The 26,772-nt window shown below is 22.8% G+C and overlaps 1 protein-coding gene across 1 annotated transcript in view; it reads left to right on the top strand.

The window, feature by feature from the left end:
* Positions 1-26,337, top strand: part of LOC136071950 (peptidyl-prolyl cis-trans isomerase FKBP14-like) — a 36,897-nt gene extending 10,560 nt beyond the window's left edge. Inside the window, exons 2-5 of the mRNA XM_065797892.1 lie at positions 4,587-4,789; positions 24,849-25,109; positions 25,424-25,521; positions 25,753-26,337. Of these exons, the coding sequence (XP_065653964.1) occupies positions 4,587-4,789; positions 24,849-25,109; positions 25,424-25,521; positions 25,753-25,908 (718 nt within the window). The 3' untranslated portion in view covers positions 25,909-26,337. The remainder of the gene's footprint in view (positions 1-4,586; positions 4,790-24,848; positions 25,110-25,423; positions 25,522-25,752) is intronic.
* Positions 26,338-26,772: the final 435 nt, after the last annotated feature.

Here is a 26,772-nt window from a genome sequence, read left to right as displayed (position 1 = left end):
CTACTTGAAATATTTAATATCATACATTACAGAGCCGTAACCACAATTTTGATATTGGGGGAGCTGGGGTTTCTTCCATTGAAAAAAATTTTTTTTTTAAGGCATGGCCTTAAAAAAAATATTTTTTAAAAAATTATTTTTTTTTAAAATGGCCCCCTGCCTCCCCTTGCCCCCCGGCGGTTACGGCTCTGGGTGCGGATTCACAACTTTTGCGTAACTCTTGCGCAGCTGAGCTAAAGTTACGAAAAACTTACGCAAAATATTTTTTGCGTAGCTATTTGGTATTCACAACTTTTTCACAGCATTTGCGTAAAGTTAAGGTTGCGTATGAGTTACGCAAAACTTAGGCAAAAACTTACGCAAAAACTTACCCAAAATTTAAGGCAAATTTTTATAACTATTTGTATAAAGAAAGTAGTTAGTATAAATAATTTTTTTTTTATTAAGACACATAGGGCAATGTGACCAAACAGTGAATGTTTCTTTTTTAATGACAGGGCTTAATTTTACTTACAATTTTTTTTGTTTTTGTTGTTGCTATATTTAAAAATGTAGCAAAACTATATAGGGGCTATTCAAATAATACGTATTCTTATATGGGGTGGAGGTGTTTGAAAGTGTCACCAAATATCACATGGGAGATGGGATGGTTAGCCACAGTGTGACATGACAAAATATTTAAAATTTATATTCTAATCACAGCGGAATAGTAAGCCTTTAGCATAAAAGTACAAACTCAAAGATATATTTGTTGAAAAATAATGTCACGTTTCAAATAGGGCGGGGAGAGATTGTTTAAAATGTTACATATACAAAGAAGGGAGTCAAAAAACAGCAAAAAAGTGTTTCTTTGTATTTGAAATGCCCCATAACGCATATACATGCAATTACTTTTAAAAGTAATAGCATACATAGCTTAAACATTCTTTCAATCTGTTTTAAATATCTATTAGCAAAATAATCAAAATAATTAATAATTGGATTAAAAATGGAACAAATAGGAGTCGGTTGGTTTTTTAAATGAGATATCGATTATTAACAAAATGCTACACATCTATTATTTTAAATATAAATATTACAAGCACTCATTAAGAAATAATTCGGGCATATTTATTCAAATCCAAATGGGAAATATAAATTGTATTATCCTTGGCTTATATAAGATAATTATTCGGCTTCCTGTATGATGCCATCAGTGAATGCCCATTAGTTTTATTCAACCCTAACTCTAAACTTGCAGCGAACCTTATTTGTAAACATTACTGGCTAAATAAACTAGCTAAAATATGCAGAAAAGTACCAGTTGAAAGAACTATCTTTTCTATTTTTAATATAAAAAGAAAAAGAAAAACAACATGAAATTTATATTTTGAGTCATTTTTTTGGCGCTCATACCGGTCCTATAGTACCAAAAAAGGTCTGGGTTCACCCCTGATCAGATCATGCAACTTATCTTGCATTGCTTCAGGAAGTTAAAATAAAGTACTTTAGTTAAGCATAAACTTTCACGTTCATAAAATAATGGAAGTGCTAGACTAAAGTGTTTTTTTTAACTTCTTGTTTTCATTCTTACTTCTCCATACCCTAAGGTATAAGAAAACATCATGATAATTGTTAAATTTTCTTTTCAGAGGTCTTGTTTTATCATATAATTGACTTGAATCAAAACACTTTTACTTGCAATAGGGAATGACAGTTTCATCAAATAAAGAAATTGCTTCAATAAATTCAAGAAATACATTTGATTGCATTCTAGTATATTTGAAACTATTTATAAACAAAATTTCTATTGTCAGAAATACAAGAAACATTTTGAAAACATAAGCAAAAGTTCAACAACTTTTCCATAACATACTATGAAAAATACATTGTATTTTTCATGTTATGGAAAATGTTTCAATTGTATTAATTAATAAAAGTTGAGTTTGAATTAAAACCCACTTGTTTTTTGTAATTTTTTTTTCAGTGTTATTTCAGATTGAGAATTTATGGTACCATACTTGCAATAAAAACATGATTTTTATATTTGATGGATAGCATAAAGTTAACTCTGTGAATCAGGTACATGCAGTATAAAAAAGTTTGACTCTTTAACAGAGCAAGTATTGATTAAATCATAACAACAAGTATTGTCGTAGGTTTTCAAGACACCAAATACAGTATAATCTAATAGCTACAGCCAGTGTGAACAATATGCTTTCATCTCAAGAGTTGTAATACTATTTTCAACAGCAATAGATAATAATTTTACTGAATTGTGAAAAGCACTATCACTCCATTCGGACTAACTGGTGGATCAAGGAACTTTTTATGGAATTTCTGCTCTTTACAATAACAAACTACACCAATGAGATTTCATATAGATATACAAAAAAAAAAAGATCTACCAAAACAATTCAAACTATAACAGAATATGTTTATTATTTGCAAATAAAAATATTATTTATCAAAAAAATTAGGCTTTAAAAAACAATTTTAAAGCCTAATGTTTTTAATAATTTAAATTATCCATAGATATTAATATCTCCTGTTAATTAAAATAATTAAAAACAGATTATTATTATTCAAAATAATCTTAATATTGTTATACCTTTAATACCTTTGAATAATTAAAATTATCGAAAAAACATACCATCATTATTCAAAGTAAGTTTAATATTTAGTTTATAATCCTTTTTTACTTTAATAGCCTGATTACTCAGAGTTAATTTTTGCATTATTGTATTTTGAAATAGTCTTGTTCTCGTTTATAAATTTAAGAAAAAAAAAAGATTTGAAAAACTAATAAATTGATTACATATTTTTGTGAATATTGTATCTATATTAGGACAAATAATTTTTCTCTCACACAGAGAGAGTGAGTCTCTCTCTCTCTCTCTTTATGCTAGTTATGCAAGTTAAAGTATATACTTCAATAATATTATTGTATATATTTTTGTATAATATAGTATAGATAGTATAGTATAGATACAACCATAAGTTAATATAGTATGGGTACATCATTATGATGTATCCTTTATCATAATGATACATCAATGATTGATGTATGACAATAACTAGTTATTAAGTTAATTTATTTAATAAGTTATTGGCATACTGCAAAACTATATGATATATCCGTACTATGGTCGCTCTCCTTGTTTTAGCTAGGCTATGAGAGAGTGAACTATCCATCTTGATTGAGTGTATATTTTTTTAACTTTAAATTTAAGGTGAAACAAGTTTTATAAAACAAGTTTATGTAATACATCTAAACTTTTGGTAAATATACTGCTATTGTTGTTGTTGTTAAAAAAAAAACTATTGTTGTATTATTTAAATAAATAACTTAACGTATAGCAGTATAAAATTAAGATAAAATTATATTTTATTGGCAATAAACAAAATCTGAAATCTTTCATAATAATAAAAACGCCATTTTTAAATATTATTAGATGATTTAAAGTTACGCCAAACTTAAGTCAGAAAATAGCAGACGTAACTTTTCTTGCGTAAAGTTTGCTCAGCACTTTTTAGGAAAATGTTGTGAATACCGTTTTTTAGACTTTTTGCGTAAGTAATAACTTACGTAAAAACTTGGGAATTTCGTAAGTTTTTGTTTACGCAAGGTTTGTGAATACCACTTAGCGTAACTTTGAACTTACGCAAACTTTACGCAAATTTTGGACTTACGAAAGTGTTGTGAATCCGCACCCAGCATTAAAAGTATGTTATTAATAATTTCTACTTGATAAATTCATAAAGTAATTTAGGTGGTAATAGGTTCATAAAAAAAAGATGTACCAATTAAGGGGACATTTTAATATTATATTTTAAATTTATGTACATTAAAAGTCTATTATTAATAATCTTCACTTAACTGGTTTATAAGCCTTTTCTACTTGTAGTATAGATATAAATATACATATTATTATTAAATGGTTTATACCAATTTCCACTTAATTTTAAAGTTAACTTATCATAAGGTAACTTTATAAATAGATGGAAATTGGTATAAATTCTAGTAAAAAAATTCAATTTTTTTACCAAATTATCATTTAAAATATAAATAAAAAACATAATATTGGGTACCTCTAGGGAGTGCCATAATAGAGTATGAGAGTGCAATTATTTTTATTTGAAATTTGGCAGGTACGAAGAAAATAGATGTAGAAAATTAAATGAACATATTACAAAAATAAATCAACATCCTTCAATATCAATACACTTTCTTTAATTCTAATAAAATTATTGAAAATGTTAGTAACTGCAAAAAAAAACAACAGCCATATAACAAACTTTAAACCTTCAACTTTTAAAATAAAATCTAAGTTGATATAAGATTTTAAAAATAAGGTAGCAAAACACATCCTTAAAATATCTATGCCAAGCACGCTGTGAAAAATTAGTTCACAGATTTTTATTATAAATTGGTGCCGTAAAAGCCAGATACGCATGTACCTAAATTATATAGTCTTTGTTTTATGAGTCACAAGTTACTGTCAGTTTTTGCACTCAAGTCCAAATCAAGTCTTTGTGTATGTGTTTGTGTGTGTTTACAGTTGGAGTATATTAGACACTAATGTTTTTAACTAATTTTTTTAAAGAAAAGCTGCGAATGGTGATCAAATTTCAATGCACTATATTGGCACATTAGAGAAAAATGGCAAAAAATTTGATGCAAGCTATGATCGTAATGAACCATTTACTTTTGTATTGGGAGCTGCCCAAGTTATCCCTGGTTGGGAGAAAGGTATTCCAGGAATGTGTGTGGGGGAAAAGAGAAGGTTAACTCTTCCACCATCATTAGGTTAGTAGTCTTTTATTCACATGAATTTTAAATTAAAACCAATTTAAAAGAAATTTTCAATCTTAAAGTTTCAAAAATTAAAATTTATATAGTTTGGATAATAGTTAAAAATAAAAATTTATTAAATTATTGTTTTTACTAAATTTATTTTTGATTTATTTAGCAACAAATAACAGCGTATTTATTTTTCATATCATTTTCAGTTATATTTTATATATTATTACTGACATTGGAACAACTTTTCTTACAAACTAAAAGCTCTCAATTCCTTCTCAACCTTTAAAACCAGTTTGTTGTACTTTTTATTAAAAAAATACAGTTAATATTTATAATTTCTATAATTGATTTTTGTTGTCTTTAGTATTGTTTATTATTACTGTTATTAATAAAACATGTTTGATATTTCTAATTTTTATAATAGTTTTTGTTGTCATTACTATTGCTTTTTGTTATTTTTACATTAATATTTACATGTTAATATGTTTACATTAATATTTATATGTTAATTATGTTAATATTTACATTACTATTACAGGGCTCAATTTAACGGTCAGACATTGCTCCCCTCAGACTGTTTTTGATATCTGATTTATGGAGGCAACCAACCATTTTTACTGAAAAAATCAACAATGGTTTGTTGCCCTCCCCTAGCAGGTCTCAAGAATGATCCAAGGGGTGGCAATGTCCGACTATTAAATTGAGCCCTGCTATTAATAACTACTTTTAACTATTATTATTAATATTAATATTGTTATTATTATTATTATTATTATACTAATTATTATTATTATTATAGTGTATTGCTGTTATAATTATTTTTATTACTGTCATTATTGTTGTTGTTATTTTATTATTGTTATATTTTTATAGTATAATTTTTTATAATAATATAATTATAATAATATAATATTTTTATTATTATTGAATTTGACAGATGTTTACTTAATATTAGTACTCATTACTATTTGTAAATATCCTTGAACTTTTATTCAGAAATATATTTAATTTGATTATACTGACATAAAAAAAATTTTTATTTGTTCTAAAAAATATTTTGTATAAAATTATTATATGAAAGACTATTTCTTGCTTCAAAACAGCTATAATAAAAAAATGTTTTGATCCTTTAACTCAATTCAAAACAAATATTGTGACTCAAAATGCATTTAGTTCGTTTTGGATTATTCTGTTGACAACAGAATAATAGTTTTGAAAATTGTTAAATTATTTTTGCAGCTTTATAAAAAAAGTTGTTATTGTTTCTTTTAGTAGCAATAAAATTCAATTTTCCATTTATCATTCCTGGTTCTCTTATTAACTATAAGTAACTATAACTTAAGTTGTTTAAAAAAAAGTGTCATACCATATATTTTGTCTAACATTCCGTTTATACTATTTTTATTATACATTCATTCATACTATTTATAATATTCTATTCATTTAACATTTTCTTTTATATGGATGTGATCTTTTACCTTTCTCAAAGATAATGTAGAACTATTAGCACAAACGAAAAAACTATCAATTTTTTGAAAAAAGCATAATATTGAATTATTTTGAAATTAAAAATAGCATAATATTGAATCATTTTATTCAAAAATTGTTAAATATAAGTTCATATGATATCGAAAAATCAGTTGTGCTAAGATTCATCAAAATCTTTCTCACAAATAATTAATAGGACAAATAAGTTTAAACAAAAAAATTTGAGAATTTAAGCAAAAAATTAAATTTTAATATTTAGCCGGGCCATTATTTTATTTGAATGGAATTAATGCTTCTGCATCTTGCAGATGATGAGGCATCAGTTCTACCAGAGTTTTACTTTCTTCTGGAGTTATTTTCTCCTATGATTTGATCATTGCTGCTTTAAGATCATTTTGTCCTATGTAATTTTGATCTCCAATATTCCATCTAGAATGTGCCACAAGTGCTGACTGAGATTAAGGTTGTAAAACTGGGCAGATCATTCCTTTACATAAATATTATTTATTCAAAAATATTCCTATGTTGGATTGGTAATATGTTTGGGGTCATTTTCCTGTTAAAACCTTTTAAACTTTGTTAGCTATCTAATGAACAGTTTCAAATCTTTTTTGCTTGATTTGTAAAATGATGTTTCAATCAATGGTATTAGATGTTGTTTTTTTATGGCTTCATCTAGCAATATCAGTTGTAGTAATCAAACTTTGCTTTTTCATAATGTTAATAACTGTTTGAAAAGGGATTCCAGTTTGCTTATCAATTTCTCTGTAGGTCATTTACCATTACCAATTTCACAAATAATTTTTTTATAGAGAAGCTGTTGTTTTACAACGTACATGGGAATATAAAATAACTGATTTAAATTAATCACTATCTTATTTGCTGAATAACTTTTTAATTTATTCTTGCAAAGTTTTCAAAAAATACTAAAAGCAATTTTAATGTCAATAATATTTTTTTTATCAATATAACATGCATTTTTATTTTTAAAACAATAACCATGTGGTAAAATTATGCACTATTACATACAAAAATCTTCATAATAGAATTTTTAATATTGAATCTCTTTTGGTAATTGAATCTCTTTTGATTTTTAAATTTCTTTTGATATTTGAGTCTCTTTTGATATTTGAATCTCTTTTGATATTTGAATCTCTTTTGATATTTGAATCTCTTTTGATATTTAAATCTCTTTTGATATTTGAATCTCTATTGATATTTGAATCTCTTTTGATTTTTGAATCTCTTTTGATATTTGAATCTCTTTTGATTTTTGATTTCTTTTGATTTTGATATTTGAATCTCTTTTGATTTTTGAATCTCTTTTGATATTTGATTTCTTTTGATTTTGATATTTGAATCTCTTTTAATATTTAAATCTCTTTTGATATTTGAATCTCTTTTGATATGTGAGTCTCTATTGATATTTGAATCTCTTTTGATTTTTGAATCTCTTTTGATATTTGAATCTCTTTTGATTTTTGATTTCTTTTGATTTTGATATTTAAATCTCTTTTGATTTTTGAATCTCTTTTGATATTTGAATCTCTTTTGATTTTTGAATCTCTTTTGATATGTGAGTCTCTATTGTTATTTGAATCTCTTTTGATTTTTGAATCTCTTTTGATATTTGAATCTCTTTTGATTTTTGATTTCTTTTGATTTTGATATTTGAATCTCTTTTGATTTTTGATTTCTTTTGATTTTGATATTTGAATCTCTTTTAATTTTTGAATCTCTTTTGATATTTGATTTCTTTTGATTTTGATATTTGAATCTCTTTTGATTTTTGAATCTCTTTTGATATTTAAATCTCTTTTGATATTTGAATCTCTTTTGATATGTGAGTCTCTATTGTTATTTGAATCTCTTTTGATTTTTGAATCTCTTTTGATATTTGAATCTCTTTTGATTTTTGATTTCTTTTGATTTTGATATTTGAATCTCTTTTGATTTTTGAATCTCTTTTGATATTTGATTTCTTTTGATTTTGATATTTGAATCTCTTTTGATATTTGAATCTCTATTGATATTTGAATCTCTTTTGATTTTTGAATCTCTTTTGATATTTGATTCCTTTTGATTTTGATATTTGAATCTCTTTTAATATTTAAATCTCTTTTGATATTTGAATCTCTTTTGATATGTGAGTCTCTATTGTTGTTTGAATCTCTTTTGATTTTTGAATCTCTATTGATATTTGAATCTCTTTTGATTTTTGAATCTCTTTTGATATTTGAATCTCTTTTGATTTTTGATTTCTTTTGATTTTGATATTTAAATCTCTTTTGATTTTTGAATCTCTTTTGATATTTGAATCTCTTTTGATTTTTGATTTCTTTTGATTTTGATATTTGAATCTCTTTTGATTTTTGAATCTCTTTTGATATTTAAATCTCTTTTGATATTTGAATCTCTTTTGATATGTAAGTCTCTATTGTTATTTGAATCTCTTTTGATTTTTGAATCTCTTTTGATATTTGAATCTCTTTTGATTTTTGATTTCTTTTGATTTTGATATTTGAATCTCTTTTGATTTTTGAATCTCTTTTGATATTTAAATCTCTTTTGATATTTGAATCTCTTTTGATATGTGAGTCTCTATTGTTATTTGAATCTCTTTTGATTTTTGAATCTCTTTTGATATTTGAATCTCTTTTGATTTTTGATTTCTTTTGATTTTGATATTTGAATCTCTTTTGATTTTTGAATCTCTTTTGATATTTGATTTCTTTTGATTTTGATATTTGAATCTCTTTTGATATTTGAATCTCTATTGATATTTGAATCTCTTTTGATTTTTGAATCTCTTTTGATATTTGATTCCTTTTGATTTTGATATTTGAATCTCTTTTAATATTTAAATCTCTTTTGATATTTGAATCTCTTTTGATATGTGAGTCTCTATTGTTGTTTGAATCTCTTTTGATTTTTAAATCTCTATTGATATTTGAATCTCTTTTGATTTTTGAATCTCTTTTGATATTTGAATCTCTTTTGATTTTTGATTTCTTTTGATTTTGATATTTGAATCTCTTTTGATTTTTGAATCTCTTTTGATATTTGAATCTCTTTTGATTTTTGATTTCTTTTGATTTTGATATTTGAATCTCTTTTGATTTTTGAATCTCTTTTGATATTTAAATCTCTTTTGATATTTGAATCTCTTTTGATATGTAAGTCTCTATTGTTATTTGAATCTCTTTTGATTTTTGAATCTCTTTTGATATTTGAATCTCTTTTGATTTTTGATTTCTTTTGATTTTGATATTTGAATCTCTTTTGATTTTTGAATCTCTTTTGATATTTGATTTCTTTTGATTTTGATATTTGAATCTCTTTTGATATTTGAATCTCTATTGATATTTGAATCTCTTTTGATTTTTGAATCTCTTTTGATATTTGATTCCTTTTGATTTTGATATTTGAATCTCTTTTAATATTTAAATCTCTTTTGATATTTGAATCTCTTTTGATATGTGAGTCTCTATTGTTATTTGAATCTCTTTTGATTTTTGAATCTCTATTGATATTTGAATCTCTTTTGATTTTTGAATCTCTTTTGATATTTGAATCTCTTTTGATTTTTGATTTCTTTTGATTTTGATATTTGAATCTCTTTTGATATTTGAATCTCTTTTGATTTTTGAATCTCTTTTGATATTTGAATCTCTTTTGATTTTTGATTTCTTTTGATTTTGATATTTGAATCTCTTTTGATTTTTGAATCTCTTTTGATATTTAAATCTCTTTTGATATTTGAATCTCTTTTGATATGTGAGTCTCTATTGTTATTTGAATCTCTTTTGATTTTTGAATCTCTTTTGATATTTGAATCTCTTTTGATTTTTGATTTCTTTTGATTTTGATATTTGAATCTCTTTTGATTTTTGAATCTCTTTTGATATTTGATTTCTTTTGATTTTGATATTTGAATCTCTTTTGATATTTGAATCTCTATTGATATTTGAATCTCTTTTGATTTTTGAATCTCTTTTGATATTTGATTTCTTTTGATTTTGATATTTGAATCTCTTTTAATATTTAAATCTCTTTTGATATTTGAATCTCTTTTGATATGTGAGTCTCTATTGTTATTTGAATCTCTTTTGATTTTTGAATCTCTATTGATATTTGAATCTCTTTTGATTTTTGAATCTCTTTTGATATTTGAATCTCTTTTGATTTTTGAATCTCTTTTGATTTTTGATTTCTTTTGATTTTGATATTTGAATCTCTTTTGATTTTTGAATCTCTTTTGATATTTAAATCTCTTTTGATATTTGAATCTCTTTTGATATGTGAGTCTCTATTGTTATTTGAATCTCTTTTGATTTTTGAATCTCTTTTGATATTTGAATCTCTTTTGATTTTTGATTTGTTTTGATTTTGATATTTGAATCTCTTTTGATTTTTAAATCTCTTTTGATATGTGAGTCTCTATTGTTATTTGAATCTCTTTTGATTTTTGAATCTCTTTTGATATTTGAATCTCTTTTGATTTTTGATTTCTTTTGATTTTGATATTTGAATCTCTTTTGATTTTTGATTTCTTTTGATTTTGATATTTGAATCTCTTTTGATTTTTGAATCTCTTTTGATATTTGATTTCTTTTGATTTTGATATTTGAATCTCTTTTGATTTTTGAATCTCTTTTGATATTTAAATCTCTTTTGATATTTGAATCTCTTTTGATATGTGAGTCTCTATTGTTATTTGAATCTCTTTTGATTTTTGAATCTCTTTTGATATTTGAATCTCTTTTGATTTTTGATTTCTTTTGATTTTGATATTTGAATCTCTTTTGATTTTTGAATCTCTTTTGATATTTGATTTCTTTTGATTTTGATATTTGAATCTCTTTTGATATTTGAATCTCTATTGATATTTGAATCTCTTTTGATTTTTGAATCTCTTTTGATATTTGATTCCTTTTGATTTTGATATTTGAATCTCTTTTAATATTTAAATCTCTTTTGATATTTGAATCTCTTTTGATATGTGAGTCTCTATTGTTATTTGAATCTCTTTTGATTTTTGAATCTCTATTGATATTGGAATCTCTTTTGATTTTTGAATCTCTTTTGATATTTGAATCTCTTTTGATTTTTGATTTCTTTTGATTTTGATATTTGAATCTCTTTTGATTTTTGAATCTCTTTTGATATTTGAATCTCTTTTGATTTTTGATTTCTTTTGATTTTGATATTTGAATCTCTTTTGATTTTTGAATCTCTTTTGATATTTAAATCTCTTTTGATATTTGAATCTCTTTTGATATGTAAGTCTCTATTGTTATTTGAATCTCTTTTGATTTTTAAATCTCTTTTGATATTTGAATCTCTTTTGATTTTTGATTTCTTTTGATTTTGATATTTGAATCTCTTTTGATTTTTGAATCTCTTTTGATTTTTGATTTGTTTTGATTTTGATATTTGAATCTCTTTTGATTTTTGAATCTCTTTTGATATGTGAGTCTCTATTGTTATTTGAATCTCTTTTGATTTTTGAATCTCTTTTGATATTTAAATCTCTTTTGATTTTTGATTTCTTTTGATTTTGATATTTGAATCTCTTTTGATTTTTGATTTCTTTTGATTTTGATATTTGAATCTCTTTTGATATTTGAATCTCTTTTGATTTTTGAATCTCTTTTGATATTTGAATCTCTTTTGATTTTTGATTTCTTTTGATTTTGATATTTGAATCTCTTTTGATTTTTGAATCTCTTTTGATATTTAAATCTCTTTTGATATTTGAATCTCTTTTGATATGTGAGTCTCTATTGTTATTTGAATCTCTTTTGATTTTTGAATCTCTTTTGATATTTGAATCTCTTTTGATTTTTGATTTCTTTTGATTTTGATATTTGAATCTCTTTTGATTTTTGAATCTCTTTTGATATTTGATTTCTTTTGATTTTGATATTTGAATCTCTTTTGATATTTGAATCTCTATTGATATTTGAATCTCTTTTGATTTTTGAATCTCTTTTGATATTTGATTTCTTTTGATTTTAATATTTGAATCTCTTTTAATATTTAAATCTCTTTTGATATTTGAATCTCTTTTGATATGTGAGTCTCTATTGTTATTTGAATCTCTTTTGATTTTTGAATCTCTATTGATATTTGAATCTCTTTTGATTTTTGAATCTCTTTTGATATTTGAATCTCTTTTGATTTTTGAATCTCTTTTGATTTTTGATTTCTTTTGATTTTGATATTTGAATCTCTTTTGATTTTTGAATCTCTTTTGATATTTAAATCTCTTTTGATATTTGAATCTCTTTTGATATGTGAGTCTCTATTGTTATTTGAATCTCTTTTGATTTTTGAATCTCTTTTGATATTTGAATCTCTTTTGATTTTTGATTTCTTTTGATTTTGATATTTGAATCTCTTTTGATTTTTGAATCTCTTTTGATATGTGAGTCTCTATTGTTATTTGAATCTCTTTTGATTTTTGAATCTCTTTTGATATTTAAATCTCTTTTGATTTTTGATTTCTTTTGATTTTGATATTTGAATCTCTTTTGATTTTTGATTTCTTTTGATTTTGATATTTGAATCTCTTTTGATATTTGAATCTCTTTTGATTTTTGAATCTCTTTTGATATTTGAATCTCTTTTGATTTTTGATTTCTTTTGATTTTGATATTTGAATCTCTTTTGATTTTTGAATCTCTTTTGATATTTAAATCTCTTTTGATATTTGAATCTCTTTTGATATGTGAGTCTCTATTGTTATTTGAATCTCTTTTGATTTTTGAATCTCTTTTGATATTTGAATCTCTTTTGATTTTTGATTTCTTTTGATTTTGATATTTGAATCTCTTTTGATTTTTGAATCTCTTTTGATATTTGATTTCTTTTGATTTTGATATTTGAATCTCTTTTGATATTTGAATCTCTATTGATATTTGAATCTCTTTTGATTTTTGAATCTCTTTTGATATTTGATTTCTTTTGATTTTAATATTTGAATCTCTTTTAATATTTAAATCTCTTTTGATATTTGAATCTCTTTTGATATGTGAGTCTCTATTGTTATTTGAATCTCTTTTGATTTTTGAATCTCTATTGATATTTGAATCTCTTTTGTTTTTTGAATCTCTTTTGATATTTGAATCTCTTTTGATTTTTGAATCTCTTTTGATTTTTGATTTCTTTTGATTTTGATATTTGAATCTCTTTTGATTTTTGAATCTCTTTTGATATTTAAATCTCTTTTGATATTTGAATCTCTTTTGATATGTGAGTCTCTATTGTTATTTGAATCTCTTTTGATTTTTGAATCTCTTTTGATATTTGAATCTCTTTTGATTTTTGATTTCTTTTGATTTTGATATTTGAATCTCTTTTGATTTTTGAATCTCTTTTGATATTTGATTTCTTTTGATTTTGATATTTGAATCTCTTTTGATATTTGAATCTCTATTGATATTTGAATCTCTTTTGATTTTTGAATCTCTTTTGATATTTGAATCTCTTTTGATTTTTGATTTCTTTTGATTTTGATATTTGAATCTCTTTTGATTTTTGAATCTCTTTTGATATTTAAATCTCTTTTTATATTTGAATCTCTTTTGATATGTGAGTCTCTATTGTTATTTGAATCTCTTTTGATTTTTGAATCTCTTTTGATATTTGAATCTCTTTTGATTTTTGATTTCTTTTGATTTTGATATTTGAATCTCTTTTGATTTTTGAATCTCTTTTGATATTTGATTTCTTTTGATTTTGATATTTGAATCTCTTTTGATATTTGAATCTCTATTGATATTTGAATCTCTTTTGATTTTTGAATCTCTTTTGATATTTGATTCCTTTTGATTTTGATATTTGAATCTCTTTTAATATTTAAATCTCTTTTGATATTTGAATCTCTTTTGATATGTGAGTCTCTATTGTTGTTTGAATCTCTTTTGATTTTTGAATCTCTATTGATATTTGAATCTCTTTTGATTTTTGAATCTCTTTTGATATTTGAATCTCTATTGATATTTGAATCTCTTTTGATTTTTGAATCTCTTTTGATATTTGATTCCTTTTAATTTTGATATTTGAATCTCTTTTAATATTTAAATCTCTTTTGATATTTGAATCTCTTTTGATATGTGAGTCTCTATTGTTATTTGAATCTCTTTTGATTTTTGAATCTCTATTGATATTTGAATCTCTTTTGATTTTTGAATCTCTTTTGATATTTGAATCTCTTTTGATTTTTGATTTCTTTTGATTTTGATATTTGAATCTCTTTTGATATTTGAATCTCTATTGATATTTGAATCTCTTTTGATATTTGAATCTCTTTTGATTTTTGATTTCTTTTGATTTTGATATTTGAATCTCTTTTGATTTTTGAATCTCTTTTGATATTTAAATCTCTTTAGATATTTGAATCTCTTTTGATATGTGAGTCTCTATTGTTATTTGAATCTCTTTTGATTTTTGAATCTCTTTTGATATTTGAATCTCTTTTGATTTTTGATTTCTTTTGATTTTGATATTTGAATCTCTTTTGATTTTTGAATCTCTTTTGATATTTGATTTCTTTTGATTTTGATATTTGAATCTCTTTTGATATTTGAATCTCTATTGATATTTGAATCTCTTTTGATTTTTGAATCTCTTTTGATATTTGATTTCTTTTGATTTTGATATTTGAATCTCTTTTTATATTTAAATCTCTTTTGATATTTGAATCTCTTTTGATATGTGAGTCTCTATTGTTATTTGAATCTCTTTTGATTTTTGAATCTCTATTGATATTTGAATCTCTTTTGATTTTTGAATCTCTTTTGATATTTGAATCTCTTTCGATTTTTGATTTCTTTTGATTTTGATATTTGAATCTCTTTTGATATTTGAATCTCTATTGATATTTGAATCTCTTTTGATATTTGAATCTCTTTTGATTTTTGATTTCTTTAGATTTTGATATTTGAATCTCTTTTGATTTTTGAATCTCTTTTGATATTTAAATCTCTTTTGATATTTGAATCTCTTTTGATATGTGAGTCTCTATTGTTATTTGAATCTCTTTTGATTTTTGAATCTCTTTTGATATTTGAATCTCTTTTGATTTTTGATTTCTTTTGATTTTGATATTTGAATCTCTTTTGATTTTTGAATCTCTTTTGATATTTGATTTCTTTTGATTTTGATATTTGAATCTCTTTTGATATTTGAATCTCTATTGATATTTGAATCTCTTTTGATTTTTGAATCTCTTTTGATATTTGATTTCTTTTGATTTTGATATTTGAATCTCTTTTAATATTTAAATCTCTTTTGATATTTGAATCTCTTTTGATATGTGAGTCTCTATTGTTATTTGAATCTCTTTTGATTTTTGAATCTCTATTGATATTTGAATCTCTTTTGATTTTTGAATCTCTTTTGATATTTGAATCTCTTTTGATTTTTGAATCTCTTTTGATTTTTGATTTCTTTTGATTTTGATATTTGAATCTCTTTTGATTTTTGAATCTCTTTTGATATTTAAATCTCTCTTGATGTTTGAATCTCTTTTGATATGTGAGTCTCTATTGTTATTTGAATCTCTTTTGATTTTTGAATCTCTTTTGATATTTGAATCTCTTTTGATTTTTGATTTGTTTTGATTTTGATATTTGAATCTCTTTTGATTTTTGAATCTCTTTTGATATGTGAGTCTCTATTGTTATTTGAATCTCTTTTGATTTTTGAATCTCTTTTGATATTTGAATCTCTTTTGATTTTTGATTTCTTTTGATTTTGATATTTGAATCTCTTTTGATTTTTGATTTCTTTTGATTTTGATATTTGAATCTCTTTTGATTTTTGAATCTCTTTTGATATTTGATTTCTTTTGATTTTGATATTTGAATCTCTTTTGATTTTTGAATCTCTTTTGATATTTAAATCTCTTTTGATATTTGAATCTCTTTTGATATGTGAGTCTCTATTGTTATTTGAATCTCTTTTGATTTTTGAATCTCTTTTAATATTTGAATCTCTTTTGATTTTTGATTTCTTTTGATTTTGATATTTGAATCTCTTTTGATTTTTGAATCTCTTTTGATATTTGATTTTTTTTGATTTTGATATTTGAATCTCTTTTGATATTTGAATCTCTATTGATATTTGAATCTCTTTTGATTTTTAAATCTCTTTTGATATTTGATTTCTTTTGATTTTGATATTTGAATCTCTTTTAATATTTAAATCTCTTTTGATATTTGAATCTCTTTTGATATGTGAGTCTCTATTGTTATTTGAATCTCTTTTGATTTTTGAATCTCTATTGATATTTGAATCTCTTTTGATTTTTGAATCTCTTTTGATATTTGAGTCTCTTTTGATTTTTGATTTCTTTTGATTTTGATATTTGAATCTCTTTTGATATTTGAATCTCTTTTGATATTTGAATCTCTATTGATATTTGAATCTCTTTTGATTTTTAAATCTCTTTTGATATTTGATTTCTTTTGATTTTGATATTTGAATCTCTTTTAATATTTAAATCTCTTTTGATATTTGAATCTCTTTTGATATGTGAGTCTCTATTGATATTTGAATCTCTTTTGATTTTTGAATCTCTTTTGATATTTGAGTCTCTTTTGATTTTTGATTTCTTTTGATTTTGATATTTGAATCTCTTTTGATTTTTGAATCTCTTTTGATATTTGAATCTCTTTTGATTTTTGATTTCTTTTGATTTTGATATTTGAATCTCTTTTGATTTTTGAATCTCTTTTGATATTTAAATCTCTTTTGATATTTGAATCTCTTTTGATATGTGAGTCTCTATTGTTATTTGAATCTCTTTTGATTTTTGAATCTCTTTTGATATTTGAATCTCTTTTGATTTTTGATTTCTTTTGATTTTGATATTTGAATCTCTTTTGATTTTTGAATCTCTTTTGATATGTGAGTCTCTATTGTTATTTGAATCCCTTTTGATTTTTGAATCTCTTTTGATATTTGAATCTCTTTTGATTTTTGATTTGTTTTGATTTTGATATTTGAATCTCTTTTAATATTTAAATCTCTTTTGATATTTGAATCTCTTTTGATATGTGAGTCTCTATTGTTATTTGAATCTCTTTTGATTTTTGAATCTCTATTGATATTTGAATCTCTTTTGATTTTTGAATCTCTTTTGATATTTGAATCTCTTTTGATTTTTGAATCTCTTTTGATTTTTGATTTCTTTTGATTTTGATATTTGAATCTCTTTTGATTTTTGAATCTCTTTTGATATTTAAATCTCTCTTGATATTTGAATCTCTTTTGATATGTGAGTCTCTATTGTTATTTGAATCTCTTTTGATTTTTGAATCTCTTTTGATATTTGAATCTCTTTTGATTTTTGATTTGTTTTGATTTTGATATTTGAATCTCTTTTGATTTTTGAATCTCTTTTGATATGTGAGTCTCTATTGTTATTTGAATCTCTTTTGATTTTTGAATCTCTTTTGATATTTGAATCTCTTTTGATTTTTGATTTCTTTTGATTTTGATATTTGAATCTCTTTTGATTTTTGATTTCTTTTGATTTTGATATTTGAATCTCTTTTGATTTTTGAATCTCTTTTGATATTTGATTTCTTTTGATTTTGATATTTGAATCTCTTTTGATTTTTGAATCTCTTTTGATATTTAAATCTCTTTTGATATTTGAATCTCTTTTGATATGTGAGTCTCTATTGTTATTTGAATCTCTTTTGATTTTTGAATCTCTTTTAATATTTGAATCTCTTTTGATTTTTGATTTCTTTTGATTTTGATATTTGAATCTCTTTTGATTTTTGAATCTCTTTTGATATTTGATTTTTTTTGATTTTGATATTTGAATCTCTTTTGATATTTGAATCTCTATTGATATTTGAATCTCTTTTGATTTTTAAATCTCTTTTGATATTTGATTTCTTTTGATTTTGATATTTGAATCTCTTTTAATATTTAAATCTCTTTTGATATTTGAATCTCTTTTGATATGTGAGTCTCTATTGTTATTTGAATCTCTTTTGATTTTTGAATCTCTATTGATATTTGAATCTCTTTTGATTTTTGAATCTCTTTTGATATGTGAGTCTCTATTGTTATTTGAATCTCTTTTGATTTTTGAATCTCTATTGATATTTGAATCTCTTTTGATTTTTGAATCTCTTTTGATCTTTGAATCTCTTTTGATTTTTGAATCTCTTTTGATTTTTGATTTCTTTTGATTTTGATATTTGAATCTCTTTTGATTTTTGAATCTCTTTTGATATTTGATTCTCTTTTGATATTTGAATCTCTTTTGATATGTGAGTCTCTATTGTTATTTGAATCTCTTTTGATTTTTGAATCTCTTTTGATATTTGAATCTCTTTTGATTTTTGATTTCTTTTGATTTGATATTTGAATCTCTTTTGATTTTTGAATCTCTTTTGATATTTGATTTCTTTTGATTTTGATATTTGAATCTCTTTTGATATTTGAATCTCTATTGATATTTGAATCTCTTTTGATTTTTGAATCTCTTTTGATATTTGATTTCTTTTGATTTTGATATTTGAATCTCTTTTAATATTTAAATCTCTTTTGATATTTGAATCTCTTTTGATATGTGAGTCTCTATTGTTATTTGAATCTCTTTTGATTTTTGAATCTCTATTGATATTTGAATCTCTTTTGATTTTTGAATCTCTTTTGATATTTGAATCTCTTTTGATTTTTGATTTCTTTTGATTTTGATATTTGAATCTCTTTTGATTTTTGAATCTCTTTTGATATTTGAATCTCTTTTGATTTTTGATTTCTTTTGATTTTGATATTTGAATCTCTTTTGATTTTTGAATCTCTTTTGATATTTAAATCTCTTTTGATATTTGAATCTCTTTTGATATGTGAGTCTCTATTGTTATTTGAATCTCTTTTGATTTTTGAATCTCTTTTGATATTTGAATCTCTTTTGATTTTTGATTTCTTTTGATTTTGATATTTGAATCTCTTTTGATTTTTGAATCTCTTTTGATATTTGATTTCTTTTGATTTTGATATTTGAATCTCTTTTGATATTTGAATCTCTAATTGATATTTGAATCTCTTTAGATTTTTGAATCTATTTTGATATTTGATTCCTTTTGATTTTGATATTTGAATCTCTTTTAATATTTAAATCTCTTTTGATATTTGAATCTCTTTTGATATGTGAGTCTCTATTGTTATTTGAATCTCTTTTGATTTTTGAATCTCTATTGATATTTGAATCTCTTTTGATTTTTGAATCTCTTTTGATATTTGAATCTCTTTTGATTTTTGAATCTCTTTTGATTTTTGATTTCTTTTGATTTTGATATTTGAATCTCTTTTGATTTTTGAATCTCTTTTGATATTTAAATCTCTTTTGATATTTGAATCTCTTTTGATATGTGAGTCTCTATTGTTATTTGAATCTCTTTTGATTTTTGAATCTCTTTTGATATTTGAATCTCTTTTGATTTTTGAATCTCTTTTGATTTTGATATTTGAATCTCTTTTGATTTTTGAATCTCTTTTGATATGTGAGTCTCTATTGTTATTTGAATCCCTTTTGATTTTTGAATCTCTTTTGATATTTGAATCTCTTTTGATTTTTGATTTGTTTTGATTTTGATATTTGAATCTCTTTTAATATTTAAATCTCTTTTGATATTTGAATCTCTTTTGATATGTGAGTCTCTATTGTTATTTGAATCTCTTTTGATTTTTGAATCTCTATTGATATTTGAATCTCTTTTGATTTTTGAATCTCTTTTGATATTTGAATCTCTTTTGATTTTTGAATCTCTTTTGATTTTTGATTTCTTTTGATTTTGATATTTGAATCTCTTTTGATTTTTGAATCTCTTTTGATATTTGATTCTCTTTTGATATTTGAATCTCTTTTGATATGTGAGTCTCTATTGTTATTTGAATCTCTTTTGATTTTTGAATCTCTTTTGATATTTGAATCTCTTTTGATTTTTGATTTCTTTTGATTTTGATATTTGAATCTCTTTTGATTTTTGAATCTCTTTTGATATTTGAATCTCTTTTGATTTTTGATTTCTTTTGATTTTGATATTTGAATCTCTTTTGATTTTTGAATCTCTTTTGATATTTAAATCTCTTTTGATATTTGAATCTCTTTTGATATGTGAGTCTCTATTGTTATTTGAATCTCTTTTGATTTTTGAATCTCTTTTGATATTTGAATCTCTTTTGATTTTTGATTTCTTTTGATTTTGATATTTGAATCTCTTTTGATTTTTGAATCTCTTTTGATATGTGAGTCTCTATTGTTATTTGAATCCCTTTTGATTTTTGAATCTCTTTTGATATTTGAATCTCTTTTGATTTTTGATTTGTTTTGATTTTGATATTTGAATCTCTTTTAATATTTAAATCTCTTTTGATATTTGAATCTCTTTTGATATGTGAGTCTCTATTGTTATTTGAATCTCTTTTGATTTTTGAATCTCTATTGATATTTGAATCTCTTTTGATTTTTGAATCTCTTTTGATATTTGAATCTCTTTTGATTTTTGAATCTCTTTTGATTTTTGATTTCTTTTGATTTTGATATTTGAATCTCTTTTGATTTTTGAATCTCTTTTGATATTTGATTCTCTTTTGATATTTGAATCTCTTTTGATATGTGAGTCTCTATTGTTATTTGAATCTCTTTTGATTTTTGAATCTCTTTTGATATTTGAATCTCTTTTGATTTTTGATTTCTTTTGATTTTGATATTTGAATATCTTTTGATTTTTGAATCTCTTTTGATATGTGAGTCTTTATTGTTATTTGAATCCCTTTTGATTTTTGAATCTCTTTTGATATTTGAATCTCTTTTGATTTTTGATTTGTTTTGATTTTGATATTTGAATCTCTTTTAATATTTAAATCTCTTTTGATATTTGAATCTCTTTTGATATGTGAGTCTCTATTGTTATTTGAATCTCTTTTGATTTTTGAATCTCTATTGATATTTGAATCTCTTTTGATTTTTGAATCTCTTTTGATATTTGAATCTCTTTTGATTTTTGAATCTCTTTTGATTTTTGATTTCTTTTGATTTTGATATTTGAATCTCTTTTGATTTTTGAATCTCTTTTGATATTTGATTCTCTTTTGATATTTGAATCTCTTTTGATATGTGAGTCTCTATTGTTATTTGAATCTCTTTTGATTTTTGAATCTCTTTTGATATTTGAATCTCTTTTGATTTTTGATTTCTTTTGATTTGATATTTGAATCTCTTTTGATTTTTGAATCTCTTTTGATATTTGATTTCTTTTGATTTTGATATTTGAATCTCTTTTGATATTTGAATCTCTATTGATATTTGAATCTCTTTTGATTTTTGAATCTCTTTTGATATTTGATTTCTTTTGATTTTGATATTTGAATCTCTTTTAATATTTAAATCTCTTTTGATATTTGAATCTCTTTTGATATGTGAGTCTCTATTGTTATTTGAATCTCTTTTGATTTTTGAATCTCTATTGATATTTGAATCTCTTTTGATTTTTGAATCTCTTTTGATATTTGAATCTCTTTTGATTTTTGATTTCTTTTGATTTTGATATTTGAATCTCTTTTGATTTTTGAATCTCTTTTGATATTTGAATCTCTTTTGATTTTTGATTTCTTTTGATTTTGATATTTGAATCTCTTTTGATTTTTGAATCTCTTTTGATATTTAAATCTCTTTTGATATTTGAATCTCTTTTGATATGTGAGTCTCTATTGTTATTTGAATCTCTTTTGATTTTTGAATCTCTTTTGATATTTGAATCTCTTTTGATTTTTGATTTCTTTTGATTTTGATATTTGAATCTCTTTTGATTTTTGAATCTCTTTTGATATTTGATTTCTTTTGATTTTGATATTTGAATCTCTTTTGATATTTGAATCTCTAATTGATATTTGAATCTCTTTAGATTTTTGAATCTATTTTGATATTTGATTCCTTTTGATTTTGATATTTGAATCTCTTTTAATATTTAAATCTCTTTTGATATTTGAATCTCTTTTGATATGTGAGTCTCTATTGTTATTTGAATCTCTTTTGATTTTTGAATCTCTATTGATATTTGAATCTCTTTTGATTTTTGAATCTCTTTTGATATTTGAATCTCTTTTGATTTTTGAATCTCTTTTGATTTTTGATTTCTTTTGATTTTGATATTTGAATCTCTTTTGATTTTTGAATCTCTTTTGATATTTAAATCTCTTTTGATATTTGAATCTCTTTTGATATGTGAGTCTCTATTGTTATTTGAATCTCTTTTGATTTTTGAATCTCTTTTGATATTTGAATCTCTTTTGATTTTTGAATCTCTTTTGATTTTTGATTTCTTTTGATTTTGATATTTGAATCTCTTTTGATTTTTGAATCTCTTTTGATATTTAAATCTCTTTTGATATTTGAATCTCTTTTGATATGTGAGTCTCTATTGTTATTTGAATCTCTTTTGATTTTTGAATCTCTTTTGATATTTGAATCTCTTCTGATTTTTGAATCTCTTTTGATTTTTGATTTCTTTTGATTTTGATATTTGAATCTCTTTTGATTTTTGAATCTCTTTTGATATTTAAATCTCTTTTGATATTTGAATTTCTTTTGATATTTGAATCTCTATTGATATTTGAATCTCTTTTGATTTTTGAATCTCTTTTGATATTTGATTCCTTTTGATTTTGATATTTGAATCTCTTTTAATATTTAAATCTCTTTTGATATTTGAATCTCTTTTGATATGCGAGTCTCTATTGTTATTTGAATCTCTTTTGATTTTTGAATCTCTATTGATATTTGAATCTCTTTTTATTTTTGAATCTCTTTTGATATTTGAATCTCTTTTGATTTTTGAATCTCTTTTGATTTTTGATTTCTTTCGATTTTGATATTTGAATCTCTTTTGATTTTTGAATCTCTTTTGATATTTAAATCTCTTTTGATATTTGAATCTCTTTTGATATGTGAGTCTCTATTGTTATTTGAATCTCTTTTGATTTTTGAATCTCTTTTGATATTTGAATCTCTTTTGATTTTTGATTTGTTTTGATTTTGATATTTGAATCTCTTTTGATTTTTGAATCTCTTTTGATATTTAATTTCTTTTGATTTTGATATTTGTATCTCTTTTGATATTTGAATCTCTATTGATATTTGAATCTCTTTTGATTTTTGAATCTCTTTTGATATTTGATTCCTTTTGATTTTGATATTTGAATCTCTTTTAATATTTAAATCTCTATTGATATTTGAATCTCTTTTGATATGCGAGTCTCTATTGTTATTTGAATCTCTTTTGATTTTGAATCTCTATTGATATTTGAATCTCTTTTGATTTTTGAATCTCTTTTGATATTTGAATCTCTTTTGATTTTTGATTTCTTTTGATTTTGATATTTGAATCTCTTTTGATTTTTGAATCTCTTTTGATATTTGAATCTCTTTTGATTTTTGAATCTCTTTTGATATTTGAATCTCTTTTGATTTTTGAATCTCTTTTGATTTTTGATTTTTTTTGATTTTGATATTTGAATCTCTTTTGATTTTTGAATCTCTTTTGATATTTAAATCTCTTTTGATATTTGAATCTCTTTTGATATGTGAGTCTCTATTGTTATTTGAATCTCTTTTGATTTTTGAATCTCTTTCGATATTTGAATCTCTTTTGATTTTTGAATCTCTTTTGATTTTGATATTTGAATCTCTTTTGATTTTTGAATCTCTTTTGATATTTGATTTCTTTTGATTTTGATATTTGAATCTCTTTTGATATTTGAATCTCTTTTGATATTTGAATCTCTTTTGATATTTGAATCTCTTATGATATTTGAATCTCCTTTGATATTTGAATCTCTTTTGATATTTGAATCTCTTTGTTATAATAGTCATAGTCATCTTTGATGTTTATTTAAATTTTTTACAGTTTTTAGAAAATGTCAATAAACAGATTTAAAAAAAATGAAAAACTTAATACACAGAGATACATTTAAACACAGAGGTTATCTGTCTGTGTGTGGGCATTTTTTTTTTCTGAGTTTAACTGAAACACAATATAGTATTGAAAAAATTTTTCTAAACTTTTGCTTTTAAACCTTTTCAAAAATTAAATTTTTCATCAACCATTATAATTTATTATTTTTAAAGTTATGATTAAGGTTATGAGTTTAGGTTAAAATTAATTTGTTAGGTTTATATCTTTTTACAAACTTAATAATAATAATGTATAAAATTCTTTAAAATAATAATTTGAAATAAAAAAATTATTTTAGATTTTAATATTCATCATTTTTTTAGAATATAATAAATTAAAAGTTTTTTTACACTAAACGCGTTGGTTATAAAACTCAACATTTCAATAGATATATTCATATAGATATATATATATATATATATAATAGATTTTAATCGATTTTTTCATCATTTTTTACAAAAAATAATAAAATTAAAGTTTTTTTTTATATTATAAGCGATAATTTTAAAGCATAATAGTACAGTAAGTTTATAATTTCATGAAGTACTTTTTTCATCTTATACAAAATTTTAAAATTTTTACAGCTTATGGTGATCAAGGATTTGGTGATATTATCCCTCCTCGTTCTACTCTGGTTTTTGAAATTGAGCTAATGGCTATTAATGACAATATTGATGGAAACATTGTCTCAGATGTTGATGAAGATGAAAGCTTAACAAAAGAAGAGTTCGATAATTATATTGATGAATCTCAAGTTCACGACCACCATGATCATGACCATGATCATGATCATGACCATGATCATAGTCATCATGACCACCATGATCACCATAACTCATTTGAAGGTATGATTTAAACGTTAATAGAGTGAAATAAATTCATATTTATTTCATAAGTTCATATTTAATTATCTAATGACTTAGCTCTTACTTTTTATGTTGTCTAATTACATAACTTGTGTTTTCATTTACTATATGATGTCTTTTATTTAAAAGTACAAGTATTATTAAAAGCTAAAATTCAATTCAGTTGTAAGAAGTAGTGCTAGTTTAGTATTAGTTGTAGCCATAGTCAAAGTAGTTTACATTTAAACATTTATTTTGCAATTTGGTATTGTCAAAGTACATTTTTATTTAACATGCCCAATTTCATTTTTTAGAACTAGACCTAAATAATGATGGAGGCTTAACAAGTGAAGAAATGAGTACTTATATTCGAAAGTTTCAAGAAGCTGCATCAAATCTTGACGATATAGAGGTATGTTACTAAAAATAAATTCCTATAACATATCTGTAACTTTTCTGCGTGATTATTTTCAATTTTTCTGAATTTAAAACAGAGATTTTTTTATTTTTTTTAAGTTTATGAGTGAAACAACAAATTTGTTTTTATTTATTATGTGAATGAAATAATAAGTGAGTTTTTATTATATGAGTGAAATAATAAGTTTCTTTTTATTATTTGAGTGAAACAACAAATTCGTTTTAGACAATACCCAGTAGTGATGAGTCTATTGAAACAATCGTTAGCGAAATATTTCAAGAAGATGATAAAAATAAAGATGGAATAATATCAAAAGATGAATATATGCATGCATCGTTAAATGAAGATTATAATGAAGATCATACTAAAGAAGAGCTATAAAAATCTAAAACCAATAGTTTATTTCAATTGTTTTTTATTTAAAAATTGTTTTCTCTTTTTTTTTTTTTTTGCGTCTTTTAACAATAACTAAAAAAATATATTATTTGATATTTTGTAATACTTTATTTTAAAATGGGTTTCATCAAATTTTTATTATAAACCTAAGAACCCATTAATGACATAAAAACGAAATTATAATCTTTGAATATATTGTAGTTTAAATTTCACTAAATTATTATTAAACAATTATTATTATTAATAAATTTGTAGTTGTATCATCTTGATTTCTGTTTCAAGTTAAAAGTTTGTTAAATTAAGTTTTAATTGTAAATTTTAAATTTATTGGATTTACAATCAGAAAAAAAAAGGTCTTTTACTTGTTGTAACAATTCTGCATTTTAAAATAGATCCCATTATTATTAATTACAATATGGTTTATTTTTTTATTTTTTTTAAGTTGTTTTAAAAAAAGACTTTTTTTTTTCAGGTATAAAAATATTTGCTATGAGGTAATGCTTGTGTTGATCATAGTTGTATATAACCTTGTAACTAAATTTTTTAACCTTGTTACTAGGTTTGTATCAAATAATTAGTATGCAAATTAAAAAAAAAAACGTCTTTTAGGAATAAAATATACTTCTTGTTTTTTAACATCTATTAGTAAGAGATGTTAAAAAACAAGAAATATAATAATATATTTAATAAAGTCCTCGTAGATAAAATGACACATAATTAAAAAACAAACAAACAAAACCAATAAATTATACAAAAATTTATGGCTTGTGAAATATAAACTTTAAGTAAAAAAAAGTAATTGTTATTTCATAGCAAGTAAGTTGATACCAAAATTGGGAAAAAGGGAAA

This window comes from Hydra vulgaris, chromosome 05 (genome assembly GCF_038396675.1).
Source record: "Hydra vulgaris chromosome 05, alternate assembly HydraT2T_AEP".
NCBI lineage: Eukaryota > Metazoa > Cnidaria > Hydrozoa > Anthoathecata > Hydridae > Hydra > Hydra vulgaris.
The sequence above is the reverse complement of the archived record's forward strand: the minus strand, read 5'-3'. Positions and strand labels throughout refer to the sequence as shown.